The sequence below is a fragment of the Gadus macrocephalus genome, chromosome 9 (assembly GCF_031168955.1).
Source record: "Gadus macrocephalus chromosome 9, ASM3116895v1".
In the NCBI taxonomy this organism is placed as follows: Eukaryota; Metazoa; Chordata; class Actinopteri; order Gadiformes; family Gadidae; genus Gadus; species Gadus macrocephalus.
Window position 1 is genome coordinate 12,255,444 of NC_082390.1, and position 16,846 is coordinate 12,272,289.

The 16,846-nt window shown below is 44.3% G+C and overlaps 2 protein-coding genes across 2 annotated transcripts in view; one reads left to right on the forward strand and one right to left on the reverse strand.

The window, feature by feature from the left end:
- Positions 1–2,114: 2,114 nt before the first annotated feature.
- LOC132465067 (protein mono-ADP-ribosyltransferase PARP12-like) lies at positions 2,115–8,996 on the forward strand. Its single transcript, XM_060061772.1, has 11 exons — positions 2,115–2,948; positions 3,287–3,422; positions 3,543–3,798; positions 3,900–4,058; positions 4,277–4,545; positions 5,121–5,244; positions 6,094–6,190; positions 7,293–7,383; positions 7,476–7,606; positions 7,932–8,083; positions 8,196–8,996. The coding sequence occupies exons 1-11, from the start codon at positions 2,647–2,649 to the stop codon at positions 8,450–8,452; spliced, it is 1,974 nt and encodes a 657-aa protein (XP_059917755.1). The 5' UTR covers positions 2,115–2,646; the 3' UTR covers positions 8,453–8,996.
- tbxas1 (thromboxane A synthase 1 (platelet)) overlaps positions 8,780–16,846 on the reverse strand; it is a 52,785-nt gene continuing 44,718 nt past the window's right edge. Inside the window, exons 11-14 of the mRNA XM_060061774.1 lie at positions 10,559–10,647; positions 10,185–10,322; positions 9,834–9,996; positions 8,780–9,457 (exon numbers count right to left, since the gene is read on the reverse strand). Of these exons, the coding sequence (XP_059917757.1) occupies positions 9,365–9,457; positions 9,834–9,996; positions 10,185–10,322; positions 10,559–10,647 (483 nt within the window). The 3' untranslated portion in view covers positions 8,780–9,364. The remainder of the gene's footprint in view (positions 9,458–9,833; positions 9,997–10,184; positions 10,323–10,558; positions 10,648–16,846) is intronic.

Genomic DNA, 16,846 nt, shown 5'->3' on the forward strand with positions numbered 1-16,846 from the left:
TGCCAGCAGGTCGGGCCCAGACGGAAGGTGATCTCACTGGTACCCAGTGTGTCAAATTTTTGTCCATTAACTGCCCGAGAGTCAATATAGTTCTTTTTCAGAGGCCTGTTTCGCAGGGCAGGGACTGACATACGGAAGTCTGCACTAATTAGTGACACCGAGGCCCCGGAGTCCACCAACATGAGAACCTCTGTGCCTTCAACCACACCCCTGATGAAAGAAGTTGATTGGCCAGTATAATCCATACAAGCAATGTCATTGGAAAAGTCATGGCTCAAGGGACCCACCATAGGAGTAGCTGGCGTTTGGGCCTCGACACCAGCTACCGGCCGTTTCCCTGATGGCCGTTGTCAGTATCCTGCTGTCGTGGCAGGAAGTGCACACCGCGTCGCCTGGGCTCGTCCTCACGTCGCCTGGGCTCGTCCTCACGTCGCCTGGGCTCGTCCTCACGTCGCCTGGGCTCGTCCTCACGTCGCCTGGGCTCGTCCTCACGTCGCCTGGGCTCGTCCTCACGTCGCCTGGGCTCGTCCTCACGTCGGGCACGCCAGTTCGGGCTAGGGCTTCTACCCCCAGGCGGCCTGGAGGGCATCCCAGACGGATCTGAACGATAGCCACGAGACGGAAAACCCCCCTGGCGTGGGGACCGCCCAGGCTCGGGGGAGCGGCCACGGTGTTCCTCACGAGAGCCTCTCAACTGGCAGCCCCACTCGCCACAGGTACAGTTACAGCCTCCTCCTGAGGGCGAGCGAAACCTTCGCCCCCTCGTGTCAGCATCCCCCGACCTCAGTCTCCGATTTTCCTCACAAAGTTCTTTCATTCCCACTCTCATGGTGTGCATGTCCTCAGTTAGCTTTTCAACAGCTCTCTGGAGACCATCAGAGACTGACACGGACTGTACAGATGGGCCCCCACCACCGTAGGCAGCAGCAGCAGTACTCACGCAGTCTCTCTGTAGGGTCATTCTGGCGTTCTCACATCGCTCCGCCACGTGTAAAGCCTCCTCCAGGTCCGTGGCGCCCATCTCCAAACACTTGGCCTTCAAAGCCGGGTCAAGACCAGCCAGGAAACGCCGAAACTTCTCCTCCCTCTGTGCAACACCACCATAATCCGGAAATGCCTCTGTGACCAGCCGGCTCACATCAGCAGCGTACACCTCCAGACTTTCACCAGAAGCACGCACACGGGCTGACAGGCTTGCTCTGAACCGGTCCATTAACTGTCTCTGTCCAAACACTGCTCCCAGCCTCTCTTTAATCGCCGCATAATCCAACTTGGTCGCATCAGGAAGACTGTCCCACAGCAGAAAAGCGGACTTGCTGAGGCGAGTGGGAAGAATCCTCACCAGCTCTTCCGTACAGCCGTGGCCGCCCCCTGCCGTGGCGCCGACGGCCACCTCCAACTGCCTCGCCCAGCTGAGGAAACTCTGGCTCCCGTCCCCGGTAAAAGGAGCAGGCAGGTCGATCTTTACAGCTCCGCCCGGCGAGTATCTGCCCAGCATGCTTGCACTGGGTTTAAAAGGGTCCTCGTCTGCGCTCCACATGTCAACCGTCTATCACGCACCACGTGCGGTCAGCCAGCTAGCTATACTGGGGCAGCTAAACCAATAACTAACTGAAACTAAAACTAACACCGACAAGGCGCCGCAGCAGACAAAATACTCAACTAAACACAATCAGCGGTTCACTGAAGAACACCGCTGCCACCAATGTAGCCGAGCATTCTGGGTTCAACTATACTAATTATTATATAACACAAAGACCGGGACCAGAGACGAGGTAGTGCGTTCAGCAGCCCACTCGGCTTCACTTTAATCACCCCTCCCCCACACACAACACATCAACTGTCAACTTCCCCCCTTACAGCAACTCACGAAGGACAGACCTCCTTTTCCAGACTAAACGCCGAACAGTCTGTTACAGTACTATAGTTTGAGTTTTAATTGGGTTGTTCAAATAATAGTTTGACGACTACTGTTGCAAATTCTGGATTTGGGGGGAAGGGGAGTTATTGGAATTTAATTATGAATATCCGACACGCCCAGTGCCTCCATGCCATTGGTTAGCCGTACATCTCATGCCAATGACTTCATTTTTAATAGGTGTGGGTTTTAAAATTTCATTTGGATGGGTCTGGAATAGCTGGGGTTGCACCTGCTCTGGCCCTCTCGTTCATAAGGCCTTGCCAGTGCTGCTTGCTCCATTAATGACTCGGACCTGGATCCACAGAGAGTTGCTTGGGATAAGATGGTCCGACTAATAACTACATAGCAACAGTACAAGCCTTATGTACTGTTGTTTTAATTGACGCAGATAATGTTTGATTCTTTTTGTGTCTTGAGACCCTATTATCGAGTCTGCTTCATTCATATCATGACAGCAGTGACATCTCGTGTTCAGACACCATTGTACTATTTAAAGCGTCAAAGGCAGTCGACGTGTTAAATTTAGAGTTAGTGTTTGAAAGTATCCACTGTTATTTGTTCAAATAAAATAGGTGGAAGATAAAAAAAAAAAAACGTATTTGGAATGCACAACAATCCTAATATACACACAGACAAAGAAAGCGTGTTTAGTTTCGGTTTCGTTTCCCTGAATTGAAAACCGGAAGAGAAAAACGAGCTTGTACGATACTGTGCCATAAGAGAAAATGGCAGGGACGGTTTCTAAAATCATTTATGACAACCTGTGCGCAAACCAAGGATGTTTGGAGTTCATGGAATTTAAAGAAGTACTTCGAAAAGGTCGTATCACAGTTGACCACTCGGTCCTTCTAAAAATTGTATCTGACAATTGGAAATTTGCGGTTCCATTGGCCAAGGAAATAAAACCAAGAACTCTGGTCGTGGCGAGAACCCAGTTGAGGGTCTGCCAGAAGGCGCAGGGAGAATGTCCCCAGTGCAACCACTTGCAGTTGTGCAGGTATTTTATATGCGGATACTGCAGATTCGGGTAAGTATTATCTAAATCTCAATATTAAGATAAGACCTAGGCCTATCATTGCGTGGATGTCAATGTTTTACAAACCCAAACTACAGGCGTATAAGTTAAACATTACATAATGTTGCATGATGTGATAAATGGAGAAAACCAGATGCCAAGCTCTGACAACAGAGCATCCAAATATACGTAGTAGATGATATTCCAGCGAGTAGAAAGTACAGCTCCCTTGAAGGCGAAATGCAACCATACAGCATGCAGTCTGTAGATACACATGGCTCTCGATGTTTTTTGACTAACTAAACTTGCATTTATTTTGACATGATTCGTCTATAATTGATTTCTTTCAGAAATAAATGCAAACATTCCCACGACCTGGCTTCTCAACACAATTTAACCATTTTGATGGAGGCTGGACTACAAAATCTGACTGGAAAAGAGCTCTTCCCATTATTACTGCAAAACGATGCCTACTTGCTTCCTGAGGTCAGAACATATGATTATCATGATAGTTAACACACATTCTTAACAATGACGGCTGGAGATGTCTGGTGTGTGTGTGTGTGTGTGTCTGTCTGTATGACCTTCTGTTTCCCCCGCTTACAGATATGTTCACATTATAACCGGGGCAATGGTCAGCATGGTATCTGCAAGTTCCCAAACTCTTGCATCCGCCTCCATGTCTGTCAGCACTTTCTTCAAGGTGACTGCAAGTTTGGAGAAAATTGTAAGAGGGAGCATTCCTTCAACGATCAGGTGCTGAAGATCCTGAAAGGCAGAGGTCTCAGCGATGACAATATAAGCAAACTGTACAAAATCTACCGCTGCAAATCCATCATCAACCATCAACCGCCTAATCTTGGTAAATGATGAGGAATTCAAACTGCATATATATTTAATACCTAGAAAATGTTATGGCATATTTGCTGTAATAAGTAATTGGAGTGTGTGTGTGTATGTTAGAGAATCTTTTAGCACACCCAGAGGTGACGGACAGTCTGCCAATCAGAAGCCTCGAAATAAAGTCCACCACCAGTGATACTTCTGCTGCCCCCCCAACCAGTGAGGCCGACCGTGATGAAATCTGTCTCTACTTTCTACGCCAACATTGCAGCTTTAAAGGTGAGATCGCAGTGTCCTTAGGACAGAGGGATAGCAGACAGCACATTCTACCACGAAGTTCTCACAGGAGTTAAATATATATATATATATAAATATATATAACTATAAGTGCGTTGTGTATTAATGTCCAAATACCTTATCAATATCACAACGAAATGGCTGTTGCATCATTAACAACGGTCCAAATAAGCTGATGTTGAGTTCTCATTTCCTTACAGACAAGTGTGTACGGGTGCACTACCAGCTACCTTATAGGTGGCAGCTCCAGGACAGTGTGTCTCACAGCTGGATTGATATGCCTAACATGGAGACCATGGAGAAGGCCTACTGTGACCCTAAGAAAACAGTCAAAAACCTTGGGGGAACTGTCCGTCGTTTATCTACGGTCTCCTCTGTCTCCAAGCCCAACTACTTCATCCTCACCACTGATTGGCTGTGGTACTGGCAGGACGACAATGGGAGCTGGGAGGAGTATGGACAGGACAAGGTATCACTCCATAATTAATGACCACTAAGCCTTGTTCAATTCAATTACATTGTATTTGTATAGCCCTTAATCACAGGTACAATCTCAAAGGGATTAAGAGGCAATATATTTATGACACTCCCCTAGCCCTAGTCCCCCAGAGGGCAAGAATAAGAAGAAACTTAATCAGCAAGGAAGAAATCTTGTAAAGGAACGCAGGGTGGGGGATCCCTCCCTCAAGGGATGGTGAGGAGTGCAATGGGTGCCATAATTGACATGCGTACAAGCATAACATTTTAAATCAATGAGTTTATTAAAGTCAATATAAATAGTCTCTGCGATTGTCAGTCCCTCTCCATTTGTGGTCAGTCCAGGTTTAACTACAGTTTCTACACTACTTGCCTGAGCCTAAGACCTTAACTCAATCACTTTGGTGAAATGTGAAGCCCATAATCATCTGTTTTGATTTTTCAGCTGAACTGTGTGATATATGGTCTATGTGGCAGCGCATCTTGAGAACTTAATTACAGTGCAATATGTTACATTCTGACGAAGATTATAGTTTCATTTAAACTCTGAATGTGTTTTGTCTATAGGTGGGTGAGGATGGTGGAAGTACTGCTTCTGTCAATTCTGGCACTCTGGAGCGTACCTACCTATCAGAAACAGAGGTGGAATGTTTCAGTGCAGGCAAACACAATTACACGATCAACTTCAAAGGTGCCTCTTCATTGTCATAAAGGAGTAGTACAGCCTAAAACATTTGACATCGTTATTAAACGTCTATCGTTTATGTACAACACACCAGAGGTCCAAATTAACTGTTATGTGTTGTATTTCACTTTGCCGCGGGTGCACTCAATCACATGGATCAAGTCTAACATGCCGCATTCATAACAATGGGCTTTAACAGGAGAGTATGTCTTCGAATCGCTATACCATCAAAACGTAATATCAGATTTAGTTTAATTCCCATATGACTACCACTCAGGGGGTCTGTCTCTGAATCACTGCATACCACATTTCTGCAATAATCCTTTGATGGACGAAATCAGTCATTTAGTAGAGGACACACACGTTGGCCGGGCCAGCAGCTTTGCACATCCAGAATGTAACCGCGGCTTTGAGGGCTTGGGGCGGGGTCATGATCTCCATACAACAGCTTGTTATCAGAGGAAACGGCCTCGTAGTCACTGCTAACCAGGCTGATTTTGATTTTGATTTGATTTTGAGCCCATTATAGCTGAAGCATCTAGCGGTCGATGTGGTCCCGTCCCAGTCGGGCAACGATTCATTGGATGTCCCTTTTTTGCTTTTAGCATAAATTTGCTAGCCCCAGCTTTAGCTGCATCCCGCAATGTTCATCAGAATATTAGCTTCAGTTAATAATGATAAAGCACAATACAAACATATTGGAAAAATAGGAACTAGGCTGTGTTGTACATCACCAACGGTTGTTTTATTGCGAGTTCAAAGTGTTTTAGGCTCTATATCTACTGGATTTCTCTGTGACTATAAATAAAAATGTATTTTCCCATGATGTTCATAAAGTCGTTCCCATATTTTCAGAGATGCAGCAGCAGAACCTGAAGTACGGAACCCAGAGAGAGGTCCGCAGACGGCCTCGCTTTGTGTCCACCCAGGAGGTGCAGGACAAATTGAGAGGGTAATCTCCATTTATTCTGCATTGAGACCCCCATCCCCCAATTGTTGCGCAATACCGATCAACATTTTCTCAATATGCAGTAGGCCTATAACATAAACATTTTCATGGATGCAAGCAATCAGTCTATAGCCTACATGTATAGCCTACATGACAACACAGTCGCATACACTCATCTTATGCACAACAATCAGTTCTATCATCACAATTCACTCACTGCAAAGATCTAAAAGGTAGCCTCTTACCTTAAGTTAGGATAGACCCAAAGGGTGTGAGTGATACACTCTGGTTTAGCTTTTGCTTGCTAGACGTTTTTAGTATGACTTGTCAACATTAGGTCTTTCATGCGCGTTTACATTGGGTAATTTGCATGAGCGCACAAGACTGGCTGGCTCCGCTTGGCAAAAAATAACATATTTGTGAATAAATGTTTTTAATTCTGAATACTGGACATAGTGGGCTTAAAAATATTTCTGTGACTATTACTGACAATATAATATTTTGTAACAAAATTTGAGACCCCCCTAAAATTTTGCTTTTGAGGCTTTCAGGGGGTCTCATGGGTATTTCAGGTGGTCCCCCCCTATTTCGGACACTGCCTTTGTCATAAGTGAACAAACCATTGTATCACCTCTTAAATGACATCCTGATCTGATTAAACATTGTAACCATCTCTTCTGACTTGATTTAAAAGTTTGCAATATTTGGCTAAAATCACTTGAGTTGTAAATACTGGCACCCTTATTCTTTTGGAATAAATTGGTTAATAGAATTTTGTAGACAAAATAACATGGAATTTCAATTCAAGTACTTATGAAAATGACCAAAGTATCACATATTGCTATGGTTTACATTTACTGCAGGCCCATTCATACGGGATGCTGTTAGACAGAATTGGCCAAACAAAGTGATTTTAATCAATTATAATGGTGGCGGATGTTTTAGAGAAGCCAGGAGACGGTGTCAAGGGTTTTATCTCCCAAACCGGTAATTGCCTTTAAGATTGAAATGTATTTCAATGGTTGTATACCAAACGAGAACACTACTGTAGGATGTGTTGTGACAAATGGGAATGCGATTGATCGTCTTATGTCTCCCACTGCAGCATCTCATCACCAAGTGCCGCGTCCTCTTCCCTAGGCGATTCGGTACCAGCGAACTGGGAGAAGACTGCCCTACCTAACTTTGGATATAAGGTTTCTGTCTGCACAGTGCCTGTTTTGGCTCCCATTTTGCTTTTGCTTGTGCTATACCGTATAAAAAATGACTGTCACCATGTATCTTCCAGGTCATCCCACTGACCAGCTCCTCCACGGAGTACCAGCTGGTCGAGAGCTGGTTCAAGTGCACCATGAAGACCAGCTTGATCAACAAAATCGAGCGCATACAAAACCCCGCGCTTTGGAAGGTCTTTCAATGGTAACGTTACACTCTGAACAGACACCAAAAAATACCAGTGTAAAATTGAATCCGATTTAATTCATGCACATTTGTCAAAGCTGACCCCAAAGGAAAACCAAACTTACCTAAAAGTAATAGGTTACATAGTTGTGCTCTGGATTGATCCTGGGCCATATCTCGGCTTAAATGCAAAGTGAAATAAAAAGTACCATAATGCCTCATAAGACAGTGAGAGATGCAATATATGAGCCATGGCACACATAACACACATAACCACATAGTACTAATAAAAAAAAAAGTTGATCTGAATATATGTTTTGACTTGCTTTTCTTTGGTGTCCAGGCAAAAGACTCTGATGAAGGGGAAAAATGGAGGAAAGCCTGTAGACGAACGCCACCTGTTCCATGGCACAGAAGAGTCTCTGCTGGATCCCATCTGTGAGCAGAACTTTGACTGGAGGATGTGTGGAGTCCACGGCACAGCATACGGCAAAGGTACAGTATACGTCCGTTTGGTTCATCTCCCCACCACCATCTCATTCAATGCAGCACCATCATAGGTCAAATGGTGTTCTATCCTGATATGTGCTGGTGACCATGCCCACAGGGAGTTACTTTGCCAGAGACGCCTCCTACTCAGATAAGTACTCCAAGGCCCACCGGGGCCTGAGGAGGGTGATGTTCGTGGCCCACGTCCTGGTCGGGGAGTTCACTTTGGGCAGCAGCAGCTACGCCCGCCCCCCAAGCAAAAGCACCGGCACAAGCCTCTACGACAGCTGCGTGGACCGCGCCAGGGATCCCAGCATCTTCGTGGTCTTTGAGAAACACCAGATTTACCCGGAGTACATCATTGATTATTCCTGAACACCGGGCTCTGCCTACTAAGCCACATACATGCCTACCCTTTGATCTCTGTCAATTTCTTAGACTTTAAGAGGTGCCCTGTATCCTTTAGCTGCCAAGTGTAGTCATGCATGTCATTATACATATTGTTTTTTTTCTTATATTCAAATATTTGGGTTTATCCGGGCCAACAATTTGGGAACAGTTGAAAAACAAGTCTCTTGTTCCGTGTCATGCAAACTTAAGTGAGGAACAACTGATTATTTAGCAAAAATAACAATGTCATATTATGCATTGTGGGTCATCTTTGGCTTAGCAAGTTGATGAAGGACTCTACAACTCCATGTCTTAACTCAGGCGTAAAAGGGCATAATAAATAACTTTTTATAATAGTTTTTTTATTTTATTAGTTTTAACAATTCCATTATTCAAATCAGTTCAATTAGTATATGAATGCATATAAAAACAATGCACAACTTGCAACATAATCTTGAAACTAAAAAAAAAAATCACATCAACTGTAATCCAGTGCAATCCCAATGGCTGCAGCCCACCTCGTGCAAAACGCCTCACCACTGCTTGATCCTTAAGGAGTCGGACCTGGATCCACTGGGAGCTGCTTGGGATAAGACTGTCGTAACAATAAATAAATAGTAACCCTACAAGCCTTATATACTGTGTGTTGTTATTGACCTTATGGACCACTGCCCAACACTTTGGAGTTAAGAACAGGCAAATAATATTCCAGCAGCACTAAGGTATGCACAATGAGATCATTGATTTATCACTCAAAATTAAATCAACACCAGAGCACTTCTCCTTTAATTTACAGGGAAGTAACTTGATTTGTGTTATTTAACTTTTCCATCAAACCCATTGAGTAATTGATTGCTGCCGTCCTAGATGATATATAGTATATTTTTGCCTATTTTCTCAGCTTCGGTTAACAGCTTCTCTTTTGGTGATCTTAAGAAATATGCCATTCTTGGGTCCGAGAGTGACATCAGACTTCAACTCAAGAGGGACCTGTATCAAGAAAAAGCACACGCAACACACACGAGTCATATCTGAAAACTTCAGTAGCAAGTGTACACAATATGTGACCCATCAACCAATATCACATACTTTACAAACTTTAGTCTGCAAATAACAAGCAATGAAGAACAGCACGAACTATAGTGTGTTTATTACACTTATTATGGGTCTGCATTTCTTATGAACCAGGGCGCGGGAGGAAGACTATACTAGTGAAGATACCACACATGGACCATGGACAATGTGCCTTGGTAAACAAAAGCAGCAGCCCATAGTTACTATTATGAGCCACATTATGAGCGATGATGACTATTGGATTCTACCCCCCAAACTGACATACGCCCTTTTCCGCAGCGCCTCACGCTACCTTGGTCTCAGCGCAGGCCACCAGGTTGAACCTGCGCAGCACGTTCACCAGGGCCATCTTGACCTCCAGCTGGGCCAGCCGTATGCCCACGCAGCTCCGGGGCCCCGCGCCGAAGGGCAGGTACACGAAGGGGTGCCGGTTGGCTCGGGCCTCCGCCGTGAACCTGTGGGAGTCCGATGGTGACATTGATCTTGACAATGGTTTTAATTCGTGATAGCTCTGCAATATCCAATAGCCATTGATACCAAACCAGTAAGAAAAAACTTTTGTGAATGCAACGGGTTTTGCTAACCTGAAAAGAACAAATCACATACGGAGGTGTAAAAAATAGGGGAGGGTTCGGTGGCTTACCGCTCTGGGATGAACCTGTGTGGCTCTGGCCAGTACTCTGGGTCATAATGTAGGAAGCCTATGGAGAACTCCACTGTGGCTCCTTTAGGTAAGGGCTGGCCGCTTATCTCACAGTCCTCGTCCACAGTGCGGCCATACCTAGGAAAACAAGCCCGAAGATGTCGACCTAAATCATTCTCTAAAGTATTGTTTACGTGCACATTAAGTATTTTTTAAAGTATCCACTAGATTCCCTTGCCTTTGGGAACGTCCATTATGGTTTTTGATTGCAGTTTATTTTGGATATCTGCAGTGTGCTATGCGTGCACACGCTAGCTGAACAATATGGAGGTGACCTGTTGCTTTGTGTTGTGCTGGGCAGGTTGACGCTGTACCTGAAGCCTGGAGGGTAGAGGCGCAGGGCTTCGCAGAACACCATGTCTAAATACTTCAGCTCCTGGACATTGGTGTATTCCAGGGAGTCCTGCATGAGAAGGCATGAAAACAGAAACACAACGATTTGGTACACACATGAAATATAATTGCAGACCAAAATCTGGCAGAATATTCAGGTGGTATTCAGGTGAAGCGATGTCAAAAGTTTTTTGTCAGCCAAATGTTTAAAGCCATAAGTCGTTAGTTATATCAATCAAAACAACATTATGGCTCTTTCTTTATTAGAATAAACTAAATCCACTGACCCATACTTGTGGAAAATCGCTGTACTGTAGTTATTTGATGGTTGAGAGGAACTGTGAAATTTGATATTAGTAACTGGGAACTTCCAAGAAACACTTTAACGTTCTTCAAAAATGCTCAATTCGATTAGTTCGTTAGTTACCCCAAACTCCCTTCACTCAAATAAGAAATGGACCAGAACAATGAAAGCCACCGGCACTAACCGAGACTTGGACCCATTGGGATGATCTGGTGGACAAGCCTCGAGCTTTGCACCCACGTCGAAAAAAAGGGAACCAAGTCAGTCCGATGAACCTCCACCGTGGTCGCCTGGAGGACAGTAACGGGTCAGACTCTTAATAAACACAGACCACGACTCATGCTGACTCTGCACCTACAGAACAGCTATGCACTGCCATCACAATTATTGAATTCAACTGTCAACCAGTGAAGCAGAAAGGCATATGAACCCACTCAAAATGCCGCTGACACAGGGAGAAAAGCGGATGCCAGAAAAGTTGTGATAGCAGTTCGGACCTGTTGTCCTAATTGTCAGAGCCTCAATAGTCAGAAATAGCAGTGGTAAGACAAGTAAACCATATTTCTTTACTGGAGCTATAGTCTAGAACATTAACAACAAAAAATCCCATAATTAAGATCTGATCACCAAAAGATAAACTAAATAATCGTCCATGTGGGAAGCAATGACATCCAAATAGGGGAGTCTTAAATCTTGAAGAAGGATTTTGTATAATTTTCAATTGTCTCACTAAGTTTGAAGTTCCTTTTTGTTTCAGTGGGCAAACAGTCCTACAGTTGAAAGAGGAATCAATATGTCAAGCAGGCTACGTTGACTGAATACCTTATTCTCCAAAATGTGTAGCCTCATAGGGCTCAACATCATTGACCTTTGAAATCTATTCTGGGGCCACAGACGCCTGTTTAGGGCAGATGGCTCTCTTCCAAACAGGTCTGGCGAGAAACTACTGTTGGATAAAGTTCTCTTTGGGCTTCAAAATCCTTCCGCCTTGGATCTGAGGCGGTGTCCTTGGACACACATTTCACTCTGCTGTCTCTGACCCTGGAGGATGATGTCTTCAGGACTCTGGATAAGCCTGCAGATAACCGGCTTCCACCGCTGTCATCTGACCAATCCCTCCCTCCACCCTCCGCCACATGCACCTGCGCCTCTGGATCAGCCCATGGATAACAAGCCTCCCTTTACCTCGCATTCCCCCTCCCCAACTCCTCCTATCCTCTCCCCTGGCTGAACGGTCCACTGCTCCACCATGGCCCCCCTTCACCCTAACGCACCTGTGGGTGGACAGCCCACAGCCCCGTTGACTTAGCAAATCGGATGACTGTTCCTCGTCATGGCAAACAATGTGTAAGACTACAAAATGTCTTTCTCACACTAAACTTGGCATTACTCCATGTCAGAACAATCTTGGTGAATCGGTATGGCAAATGCATCATGGAGAAATCAGTATTCAGTAAAACAAAAATAAAAACAATATCTGAAAGCTGAACACATTTGGAGAACGTAAAACTCCTACAAATACATTGATGTACAAAGGGTTTTTTAGATAACATTTGGAATTGGAAAAAGCAAGTGGCGCCCTTTTTCCTACGTCGTCAACGAGAAGACAAATAACACACAAGATAAATGAACCGCTGTTGACAGGCTGCCTTACCTCCAGTGTCAGTAGCTCCAGAACTCCTTTCCCCTAACTTATTTTGCCTCTTCTTTTACAGACCAGATCCAGAAAATCAAACATCTCAGTCCTAAACTATATTAAATTATATTAGTATCTAATTATATTAATATGTACGATATCTTGCATGACTCAGTTGAACCCAATTGACTACAAAGACTCTTGAGGAGGTCATACAGCGTCAAGAAACAGCTCTGTGTTGCCTTGATGTGCTGCCAACAAGCTGCTTTGAACTATGTTTTAACTGCATCAGATCACTACAGACACTCAACTGTTCTCTCTTATCAGGTTCATTCCCACAGGTCTGGAAAACTGACCATTATTTAATTTAGTAAGGAATAATCTCGTTGCATCCGCTATTAGTAATTTCAGCTATTAGCATTTATCTAACATAACGTTCTGAATAAGAATTAGTAAAAAGTCAAAACTTTAACAATTAAAACAATATTTAAGAAATGTTTTAGTCTGGATTCCGACCCCATCACATCACTAAGTGGCTCGTATCGAGTTAATAAATGAATGAATGAATAAGATCTGCCACAAAACTCACTCTGAAAAATCTCAGTACTGGTTTCATTAGATATCAGAGCTGCATTTGATAAAGTGGGTCATGACATATTGATTGAATAGAATTGCTAGAATACTTGGAAGGGCTATCTGGTACAGAACGAAATGGTTCAAGTTGTACTTATTATCATTATGTGTCTATTGGTATCTGCATTTCAAACTGAGCTTACAAAATGTTAAAGGTTCTCTAAGGATCAATTATTTTTGCTGCTTCGGTTGAACCTTTATATGCATGAAGGTTGCATTGAGAAAATCAATTCCTGGATGTTTCACAACTACTTCCATCAAAATAAATTACTATTTTAGTAAACGCTTATACTGAATCTCTATCATTAAAGAATAAAAACCAAGTTTGGAATCTTGGTGTAGTTATGGATTTTGACATAAACTTGAACAACCACATAAATACCTATCACCTTAAAAACAAAGCATGAATTAAAGGGATGATGTCCAACAAAACCTGGAAAAACTCATCCTTGCTTGCATTTTCAGAAGGCCTGTAATGCTGTTTTCAAAGGTCTCTCTACAAAAGCCATACAACTCATCGAGAATACTGATTCTAGAGTTTCAACTAAGGCTTAAAACACACCGCAATACTGCACTGCAAAGATTACTGCAATGGCTTCCTGATTGCCAGTGACTTGAGTTCAAATGATCACTAGTAGTGTATAAAGCACTAAAAGGGGTTGAGAGCAAAATAAATCTCTGATCCGCCTGTGTCTTATGAGCTAACTAGAGCTCTCAGGTCTTTGGGGACTGGCCTGCTCACGCCGCACCATACGTACATTTATGTATTTTATATCAAAATAGTATTTCTTCAATGTTGCATTTCTTCTTTTTGGTGTTATTGTCTTTTGATGATTGCCTCTTATAAGGTAATAACATGTGATTTCTTACTTTGTAGATCACTATGAATGGCCATGTGTTTGAATGGTGCTAAACTTGCCTTGCTTTGCCTGTAGGGGGCAACCCAACACCATTAATCTCCATAGACTCTAGTCTAGCCAGTTGCTAGAGTCCGATTTTTGAGACTACATTGAGACAAAAGTGAGGCGAACACTGAAGGCTAGACAGCTACAATCAAATGCTTAGGCCTACTAACAAAAAACATCATGAAATGTAATTGAAATAATCCTTTTCATTTGGGGTATCGTAGAGACTATAATATTGAGGGAGGTTTACACTCAGCATACCAATCTCCCAATTGACAGGAGAGGCTGACAGGTTTTGTGTACAGAGAATAAAACTGGGTTGGGGGTCAGGAACAACCAGGAGGTCAACAGACACTGGGAGAAGAATGTCAGAGCATGTCAACGGCTAATGAACCTAATTTCATGACATCTTCTGCCTGGTCTGATCCCGGAGGGGACTGGCGACCCCTTAATGAGCACAAAGAGCGAAGACGTCGCTCCAGTGTCAAGTGACCTAGTCCAAATAAACAGCGCTGTAGTCCGACGGCCGCAGTTCTAGGTAGGGCCACCAGAAGGCTCTCAAGACCCCTAGGTTAAGCACGAGAGAGAGACTACCAACCAGCCCTCCACTGAAACGCCACCACCACTGGGTAGGGGCTGTCGTAGCTTCTTGCATTAATTTGCACCACCTCACCATGTGACTCGTCCTGACCTGGTATACAGAGAGCAGGTTAAGCCAGGTAGCGTCTGATTGAACTCAATATATAGTTCTCATTGGCTGTCTGCAATTTCACTCACAGAAATTAAAACTTGGATTTTGTTTTATTTTATCTTTACGTCCACGGGTGCTATTCAGTCACCGGTATATTTTTAGTTTGGTAGACCACTTGGCAGTTGTTTCACCACAGGTCTGCTATTTCTTCACAGGTCAGTACTGTTCCTGTGATTGGTCAGGCCTGCTTGTCAATCAAAACCGACACGTAGTTGAATCTTGACACAGTTCAGAAGCACTGTGTCACAGACTTTGTCTGCGTCTGGCTTGCTCTGCAAGACCAGAATGTTGTAATAAGTATTATCTGATACAACATGAAAACAGGATATTTTTCTGGTTTATTTTCCAGGTACCGTAGTATACGAAGAATACCGAATCTTAATGAATGTCCAAACGTGACGCTGTTTAATTTTAGAATTGGCCGGTGCATTAATTTCAAATGTCAGGAAAAGCATATCAACATAATGTATTGGATAGCAATCAAACGCAAGGAAAGGAAGGGAAGCTCTCTGCCAGGCAGATTCCTCGGAATGACCTTGACATAAACAAGCCCCCTAAAGTTACAAAAGAAAGAGCTGGCGGCGAGGGAGGCAACGTCAGACCTAGCAGAAATGAGACATCTTTAGCAATAGTAGTAGCAGTGGAAAAACCCCAGCTGGGTTCACTTCTGAGGCCTTTTGAACTTCAGCCTTCCGACCCTCAACTCATCAGACTCCTACAGTAGAACTACTAAATAATCAGTCATGTTGGAGGAACAGGGGCTCCCCTTTCCCTCCTGGGTCTCCGCTGTCTGGGTTCATATTTACTTGACTTAATTATTTCTTTATTGTTTCGCCTGCCATTCAGGTCAGTGCCTGGTCTGCCCTGGTGTCCATAGCCTCCAGTCTGCCTGCATTATTCACATTCCAGCATCCTCACACACACACACACACACACACACACACACACACACACACACACACACACACACACACACACACACACACACACACACACACACACACACACACACACACACACACACACACACACACACACACACGATTGAGGGGGCACCTTGCTGACCTGACTTTGTTGATCTCCTTATCTCTCCTCCTTGGCTCAACCCCAAGTTGTCATGGAAACCATTACTTTTGATTATATACACACACCGGTACGAAATGTACTGTGTATATATATATATATATACATATTCTTTGTAGGTTAGGCAAGAAAGGTCTCTGGGGGAGCTTCCCACACAGATGCAATGAGTGTCAGTTTGAATAAACAGCAATAAACAACAGCAGGGAATTAAGGTGGAGGCGGTGGTGGTGGTGGTGGTGGTGGAGGTGGTGCCGTCGGTGGTGATGGCGAGGGGGATGCTCAATCCAATCATAGATAAGCCACCCTGGAGAGTATCAACCAATGAGAAACCAGTGCGCTAATGCTTTTTGACTAAACCTGTATTGGACAAGAGGCCAATTAAGATGATTATGGTGAGAGGACGTAGCCCTCTTGTATTGAAGTACGGGGAGACCCTTACTCCCCTTGGCCCGGTGAGGAGGGGGCTGGGTCATGGGTAGAGCAGGGGATAAAGGGAGGGTGAGGAAGGAGGCAGAATGTAGGTCAGAGTTGCTGTGGGCCTGTGGCTTCGGTTCAGCAGCCAGTACACAGCCTTTAAAACCCACATCCTGCCAGCGAGGGACGCATGAACCTCACATGCAAAACAATGACGCTAATGATTTGAATGAGGGACCTGTCTGGCTTACAAATTGAGGCCCATTTGCCTATCAGGCCATATGGCCCCATGGGTTGATCAAAACCAAGCAGAGGCCAGGTTTAGGGGACAAATTCTGTAGGATTTGTAAACATGAGAATAGATGCACACAAAGCGAGAGTATGCACACACACGCGCACACACATCGTCCACCCACTCTTTTTTTGAGGGTTTAGTACTAAGTATACATCCAAGATTACACACACACACAGACGCACACACACACACACACGCAGACACACACACACACACAGCGGCGTTTGTGTGCCTCCCCGCTGCTCTAA

Bases quoted from the DNA above. Each gene is read 5' to 3' on its own strand.
- LOC132465067 (XM_060061772.1), top strand. From the start codon at position 2,647: ATGGCAGGGACGGTTTCTAAAATCATTTATGACAACCTGTGCGCAAAC. The intron at 7,384-7,475 runs GTTTCTGTCTGC...TGTATCTTCCAG, and splicing joins TACCTAACTTTGGATATAAG to GTCATCCCACTGACCAGCTC. The intron at 8,084-8,195 runs GTACAGTATACG...CCATGCCCACAG, and splicing joins CGGCACAGCATACGGCAAAG to GGAGTTACTTTGCCAGAGAC.